This window comes from Dermacentor silvarum, chromosome 3, assembly GCF_013339745.2.
Source record: "Dermacentor silvarum isolate Dsil-2018 chromosome 3, BIME_Dsil_1.4, whole genome shotgun sequence".
NCBI lineage: Eukaryota > Metazoa > Arthropoda > Arachnida > Ixodida > Ixodidae > Dermacentor > Dermacentor silvarum.
In genome coordinates this window covers 172,693,967-172,702,298 of record NC_051156.1, presented here as the reverse complement: position 1 = coordinate 172,702,298, position 8,332 = coordinate 172,693,967, and the positions used below count along the sequence as shown (strand labels likewise).

Below are 8,332 nucleotides of genomic sequence, written 5' to 3'. Positions count from 1 at the left end.
ATGTTGCAATCACCACTTGACATATGGTAGTACCCGCTAGAAAAAGTAAAAGATTATTTCATGAAAGATTATGTAAGCATTTTCCTATATTTTATGAAAAAAGTGCATATAACATTCGCAGCAATGGGTCGAAGAACATGCTGTAAATCTACCGTGATATCGGAAGACTTGCAAGCGTGCTGCCGCCGCATACGATGCACAAGTGGCACGACTTGATAAAGTTGAAAAGCGAGACTATGTCATTTATAAAATTAACATGAAGCAAGTGAAACGAAAGAAATATCAGACATTTTAATAAACAGCAAATCTGTATTGAAATATTTTTTACACAGTCAACCATAGAACAATGTGGCAAAAATTCGTGAAAGTGAGCACAAACTTGCACAATAAATCACACAACCACTGTACATGATTAAGTTACAAGAGCAAATAAACAAAGAGGCACAGAGGCTTCAGCATAAAACATCAATGCCAAAAACATCGCAACATCTCCAGTGATAATAAATAAAAGAATCGTGATGGCATGATTAAATAATAGCTTCCTTTGCTTGCTTCACTGTCAAACATCTGGAGAAAAAAAAAAACACACGCTACTGTTTGAAGCGGTCACAAGACAAGATAACGTTTAGCTTTATGTCGAGCGAGCCTATTCCTTACGCCCCTTTCCAACACAGTACACAAGATCACAGCGCCTTGGACGGCCAGCTAAGCAATGTCTCGCATGCGACTTTGTATTAAATGTATAGACAAAACGCGAGGCAATTATTGCCGAAGAATTCTTAAAGATAGACTTTTGGTTTGGTCCATAAGCACTGCACGGAGGGCAAACTGATTGAGCAACGTTGCTTGTCCAGGCATCTTCACTGTGTTCGCACAAACTCCACCTTGAAAAGTGGCTATGCGTCCCCACGTTTTGTTAACGCGTTTGTAAAATCATGGCAGCGATAAACAGCACAGCATTGGCCGCCTCAAAAATGAAAAAAAGAAAAAAAAAAACAATCACACGGTCGAATGAAAAGAATCGCCCAGATGGCAAAAGTCGCTCCTTAAAATTTAGAGCCACATAAATTTACCCTGACTGTTATCAGCCGTGTTTGCGAGAAGCTAAGAACTCTAAATATATCTGAAAAGCTTAGTGATCTTGTACCGTGAAGGTGTTCGGAGTCAATGATTCATGTATCCGCATTTATAAGACCAAGCTTTGATGATAAAGGAATGAGCCAGCATCTAGTTCATAACATTGCTTCATTTGTACTGTTGTTAAACATAATAAGAGCATTGGTATTTTCCTAGTCTTTACGTCTGAGAAGCGTCCGGTGGAGTCTTGAAACTGTAATGTAGATTCCTAATGTAATGTAAACTGTAATGTAGTTGAGCAGCAATGACGCCTATTTGCACTTGTTATTATGAATTTTGTATTGCACTGTACCACACATGCGTCGTAAAGATGCATTGTTCTGTAAAGGCTTAGACAGCTCTATATGGCACCCCGTAGCGGCACTATTGCAACAATAATATGGAAACAAAAAACAACACTAAGTTTACAATGTACGACTGCTTGAATGTGCTCGCTGGCAAATTCAGTAATGTCATTTGTATAATCAGATTCATTATGCTTATCAGTTTTTTTCTTTTTTTGGTGCGTACACACAGGCATCTATTTGAAGAGCTGGAGCAGTGACAATTGTGTATACTGTAGAAAACTGTTTCAGTAGAAAGCGTGCTTATGTTGAATGACAACATTTTTTCTTAAACAGCCCCACATTTGTACCTTTCCATCGAGACGCAACACATGGCATCATATGATTTGCAAAGTGACGTTAAATGAGATCATTTAGAGCTATGAGTTTTACGAGCGCTTAAGACTCCAGCAATATATTTCACTAGTGAGGCAAGCTGTATAAAAAAGCGCCTTTTAAGATTTTGTTAATGAAAGGCTTTATAAAAGGCTTTATAAAAGGCTTTTCCACAATGCCATTTTCACACCGCCTAATGTCAAAAGCAATGCAGCAACACCACTGTGAGCAAACTTTGAGCATGCGCGTCGAAGAGGAAGCCGCGTTAGTCCTGAAAAAGTGCGTTGACTTCATATTTTCCGATGACACTATAGTGGCACGAAATTGTAGGCGACTACAAGGCGTCTGCTAAGCTGCACGGGTGGTGCGTAAACTTCGCGGGAAAGCAATAATAGAGTGGAGCATTGTTGACATCACTACGTGATTAACTATCCAAATGGTCACTGTTGTCGAAGTAACAGCGGTGGTATTATACTGTAGTATCTAGATAATGCGCATTCTCCTGGCTCTTGCACGGAGCACATGGCACACTTCGCATTGAGCACACAGAGCATGCACATTGAGGGAGCATTGAGCATATGCACTTGATGTTGAAACCATGAAGAGTGAGGTGGTCTTGGAAAAAGCTTCTGATTGTCATATAAATGTTTCAGTGAACGCACTCGGCGCTGATGGACTTCATCACTTCCCTAAATTGCGGTGTCACTGCTGCTACAATGGCGAACAACACTTCGACGTTAGCAAATGATCATTGCCACACAGCGACACCACCAGGCAAATAATGGATCAATTTAGACAGTTAAATTAAGTTTCCAGAAATCCCGTGAGGTTTACTTAAGCCAGATCTCTTAGCTGTGGAGGAGACTGATACTAAAAGGTTCGCAACAAATGGGGTGACGAAAGCCAGCCCATGTCATCCTGCGCAATTCAGATGCCGCCTTTTGAGTCGACAGCGTCTCAGTGATGGTGCTGCATGTTTAGCAGAAAATGGTGAAACGGCAAACCGAGCAAGCAGTGCGATGATGACACAAAACAGACCAGGTGAATCAGCGCTCATGCATACCTTAAAAAGGTGATTGTTGAAATCTCTTCATGGTAAACGTCTTTATCGGCTCTCTCGGATGTCAATGATCAGCCTGGTGATGCATTTTTCTTCAAGTCAGTGGACCACATAGAAAATGCCCTAGGTTACCACCAATTGCGCTGACAGAGCAGTACGAGGAGGTGACATCAGTAAGTTTTTTTTGTTTGAAATGAAAAAATCAGTTAAACCACACTTTCTAGCATGGTGAAATGCAACGGGAGAAAGTTTTTTTTATCATGTAAATAACAAATTAAAGAAAGTACATATTACATAATTGGCAGCTGGTATTCAGCACAAGGTGCTAACTTCTCATCTTTCGCACCACTTTCTCCCGCTCCCGGTACAGGGTAGCCAACCGGGGATATCCTCTGGTTAACCTCCCCCCCCGTCTTTGTCTCTATTTCAGATAACTTGCCCCAAACATTAAAAAAAAAGAAGCAGCAGAGGTGTCTTAACCAAATCAGTGTCGTTCGATGTCATCTAGAAATGGAAAATTGTCATCCACCCGACTGTAGCACAAAACAACAAAGGAACCCCATATGGATTTCTCAAAAAAGAAAGTAAGCTTCGCAGTTTAAAATTTATCCTAGTCCGATCAGAGGATTGATGTCATCTTGAAGAATTCCAACTATTTCTTAAAGAGCCTCATATAGTAACAAGAAACTTTATTCAGCAAGTATTTACCTAATAATCAACCTAAAAGCCAATGTTTCAATGCAAATGTTTCAGTATTGAACAATATCTAAGCGATTTCGTTCCTTATGGATATGTGTTGCTGCTTTTTCTAGCTCCAAGAAAGTGCCCGAGATCAGAAAAACGGCCTCATGACTAGCTGCTTTGGAGCAACGGTTTTAGCGCCATAAAAAAGGTTCCCGATAAAATTTTCACTGGTGCAGGCAGATCAGGGTGTATGAACAGGCAGCTAGAGGATGGTCGAGGACGTACCATCATACTTTTCGAGGTTTGGTACGCTTTCTTTGGGCTAGCTAAAGCAACTAAACCAACAACTACCTTCACGGAAAAAACTCCATTGAATACGTCTGAATATATGCTCCGCAACTTCTTTATAAAGTTCTGGCAATTACATCAATACTTTCAGCATTAAGCAACGCTTGTAAATAACAATAAAGCTGCTTGCAATTGTGAGTTCCTCAAAAGCATATTGAACTGCGTTATTGTTTTTCCATAGCGAGCACACAATTTAGTAAAATGGGCAGATATTACGTGACACACCCTGTTTATACTGCGGTGTCACAAGCACTGTCCGACTTGTACGTCTATTTATCACTTAGAAAAAGTTCTTATGGCTATAGCTGACGCTTTACATATGTTGGATCTCTAATGTGTCACTTTAGCTTGATTTCATGTGTGCCTTTAGTGTCACTCTAAAATTGCCACTTGCGGATAACACTGACATACTAACCTCACTTCGCAGGGCACCATCTCCCAAATATGTCCAAGTCAAAGTGTAAACAAAACCTTCTCACTTATGGTCACATGGCTTTAGAGCATTAGAAGCTTTGCCTCAAATTTAAAAACTAGATCCTTAGGATTGCGGCATGAGCACCACCACCACGCAGCTTTGTTCACATGCTCCCAACATGGCAACCGTTCACCAAAGTGGTACATGTTTTCATGTTAACATTATCTCTGTGCAATGACAGAAAGCAATTTCCTTGTAAATGCAAGTTGGTAATTGGAGCTTAGGCTACACTGCTGCGAGAATTCCGAATTTTCCGCAACGATTCGGCGGTAACACACAATATACGGCACCTACACAAAACCTTTACTGTAGACGTACTGCAACGTACCACCCAAATGACTGATCTCCAGAATTCGTGCTTTCAATAGGCATAAGGTCTAAAAGGTTAAATCATACACAAGCAATTGTTGAACTCCGACACTATTTTTTTGTTATGCAACTTATAAAACAGTGAGAGCTCGCTAACCTGATTCTGCCACTTAAGCACGTAATATCCGCTACACTTAATTACAGTTCATTTAAAATATTTTCAACGTCCTTGGCCCAACAGACTTGGTTTGATTTAAAAAACCCGAGTGAACAGAAAAAACAAACATATCACTACAACTTGGAGTAATTAAGACCTGTACCACCATCTATTATTGTAAAAATAATTCAGCGCTACTCCGGCCTTGCTAGGAGTACTGCTGCTCTTTTACAGTGCTGCTTTGGTTTTCATGATTTATCTATAGACACTGAGTGTAAGAGTTCTGTTAAGAATACTGCTGCAATAGTCTAACCGCATTAGCTGAGTTCGACATAGAAGCTTAAGGCACTGCCCAACCACGTTTCATCACCGAAGGCTTTGTCAATACCTGCAGCATAGTGGCAGTGTGCAGCACCCTTTTAAGACTATAGTTACTAATACACTTTTTTTTTTTTAGATGGCACGTTTGGCGACTATTAGAGGGAACTCGTTGAGTTATACATCACTGCTTTCATTGATTCTTACACAACTATTAGATTTTCCTATAAAGAATAAAGCTTTGGATTGCGATGAAGATCACAACATGACCGGATAAATAGAGTGCATTTTGATATGTACCCTTTTCATCTATCTAAATAGTGCGTGTATATATGGCTTAGGACAGCACCACTTTCAACATCGTACAATAAAAACGGTCAATAGCAAATTTATGCGTCCAGTAACTAAAACTGGGAATGCAATAAAAACTAACAATGACAGCATGAAAAAAAAAATTACACCTTCAAATCAATGGCAACGCCTTAGCCACCAGTAAATATGGGCACAAGTGAATTTTTTGCGTATAAAACAGACAGGAAAATAATGAACAAGAGTGGGAGTAGAGTGAATATGACTGTATGTGGTGCAGAACAGTATGCCCTCATAAATAATGCTCATTGCTAAGCACACCTGAGAAAGAAATAAAACGATGTGTATGAAACCGATAGAGAACAAACAAACATAACGAAAAACTTTGAATCTCGCTGCACCAGCTGTGTCACTTTCTGGCCACTGGCAAAACAATAATGCCCGCTGTCTTTGGTCATGCCGTTGAATATAAGTTTGCTCGCCGGATATCATTCCAACCAAGCTCGCGAAATTCAAAGAAAAAAAGTGTTAACACTGCTCGTGCCATTCTTCCCCATCGGTAACAGTTCACGATGCCAATGCATCGCCAAAAGCGATAAAGAAGTTCGAGAAGATGCGAAGGAGTCACTCTGCACCACAGTTCAATGCAGTGGACAGGAACGTAAGTGTTTTGACTAGAGCACGGCAGTAAACATGTCGCGGCACGGAGTGATGGTGGCGCCAGCTTCTCAACTAGTCAAGATGCAGCAGCTGTCGGGAGAGTCACAGGCGCAATATAGTGAGGGGAAAGAAATTATAAAACGTGGTACACGCGCACACATCACAGCACGTGCACGAACTTATGGCACAGCACACAGATCGCTACACTCCAGGTCCTGCACCACTTGAAGGAGATTCTTGACTTGTCTTGTCAAGCGCTGCACGGCTTCTCCCAGCCGAGGTTTGCGGTTGCACGAAGAATCAGCCGGATGGGTTCCATTTGCCCACCACGAGATCGGTTTTGCTCCTCTACACGGAGCACAGCTTCCCCATGTCACATCTTGAGCGTTAGACCGCAGTGAGGCACGACGTCATGGCCCTCAACGCTTGGTCCCCATGCAGACGTTGGAATGGTTCACCCAGTGGCTCCTCTGAAAAACATAACGATGAAAAAGATTTGAACATTTTCATTATTTCACTTTCGACTTTTCCAAGGCCTATGGAATAGTGTAAACATCACACGGGAATAGTAAGGACACAAAAGATGCGACACAATAGTTCATGTGTCATCGCCTTCCTGTGTTCATGTTTAATTTGCGCTACTCCTTGCAATATGTCGTAACAACATAGCTGAATGTCTACCATTGTTTGGGCTGAGAGCCCGTTTCTTGAACGAAAATTTGTGCAGTGCTGAGCCACAGTATGTTCAGTCAACACCAAAGGAACATTTTAAAAAAGAACTCTTGGAATGCTCAACCCTGCTACATGGGCCAGCAGCAACCTTAGTTGTGTAAACCAGGCCCCATAAGCATGAGTAAACTTATGATAGACTTTATTTTTTTACACCATCGGTGAAGTTGATACCCATGATTTGAGTGTTGGTATGAATAAAACATGCAGTTTCAATATACTATGCATTATAGTTGGCACTAAAACATACTGTAAGAAAGCATACTGTCACAATCAGACCACTTGAACGTCGAATTCAATTCCTGTCAAATTACTAAAGCTGTCAATAATTTCAATGTTTATCTGCTCTTATTGTGCACAACATATTTTGCGCTTACATAGAACGAAATGAGCTCGACATCAGTGATCACGTCTGAACATATATCTTTCTCTGACAACAGCATTCACGCTAAAATAAGTTTTACCTGACCACAAGTACAATTTTACCTCTCTCTACAGAAGAACAAGCTCTCAAGCTGTTACTTATTTTTCTTCACTTGCAGCCAAATCTGCGAGCACAAAGTGTGACAAAGAGTAGAAGCCATCGAACAGGTTAATGTGCCTTCAATGTGCCTGCTTGTCAAATCAGCAAGTGAAAAATCCCCTGTAAATGCACATTACTGATCGCTTGCTTTTCTGCCGTTTGTTATGGCCTTCACAGAAGGAAGTGCGGTTGTGTTTCAGAAGAAGCAGGGTGCGGCGAGTTCAAGGACTAAGAAGCAAGTTCTTTATCGTTTCAAGCAGGATGATCTAGGCCTGAGTAACACAGTGACATAGCTGCTGGTAACATGATAGCTTGACAAAAAAAGTACTACCGTAAAATTCCGAGCAAGTGCCCCCCCTCAAGCAAGTCGAAATTACCAGCAAAGTTAGGGGGGGCGCTATCCCGGAACAGCACCAAAATTCAGGATGGCAACGACAAAATTTTCCTGCCAAAAAAAAGAAGCGCAGTGGGAATGGCATTAAAATTTTATTAAACATCAACTTTATTAAGCCAAAGATTTGTTAGTGGTGTTTATCACTCTCAAAACCACTGAAAGAACTACAGAAAGAGCGCATTGACACTGCACCGACGCGTCGCCGCGACCGGCGAAACGAACATTGGTTAGGCAGCTTCTATTCCAGGCAAAATTATGTCCGCTAGAGTAAAGCGACGCGTAGTGTTCACTTTATTAATAACCATGTCCACAGGGAAACGTTTAGCACCAATGAGAGTTCCGATACAAGTCAAGCTCAGCTGCAGTGCATGGCTACCGACGGCGGACAGCGAACCGCGGCTTGGCCATGCTCGCATTGCATCTGGTGGCACAGCAAATATCGGCATGTTTTCTTCATCGTGTGAAATTATTGCGAGGAGAAGGTAAAGCGGCAACGACGACAAAAAAACATTACTGCTTGCGAACGAACCGCCGTCTCCTACAGATTCAAAATGAAGTGGAAAAGGCTTA

General features: G+C 41.4%; 1 protein-coding gene across 3 annotated transcripts in view; it reads right to left on the bottom strand.

Moving 5' to 3' along the window:
- Window positions 1–269: 269 nt before the first annotated feature.
- Window positions 270–8,332, bottom strand: part of LOC119445029 (uncharacterized) — an 83,716-nt gene continuing 75,653 nt past the window's right edge. For all 3 annotated transcript variants that reach the window (XM_037709357.2, XM_049663897.1, XM_049663896.1), the window contains one exon: window positions 270–6,586. In XM_037709357.2, coding sequence (XP_037565285.2) covers window positions 6,536–6,586 — 51 coding nt within the window. In that variant the 3' untranslated portion in view covers window positions 270–6,535. The remainder of the gene's footprint in view (window positions 6,587–8,332) is intronic.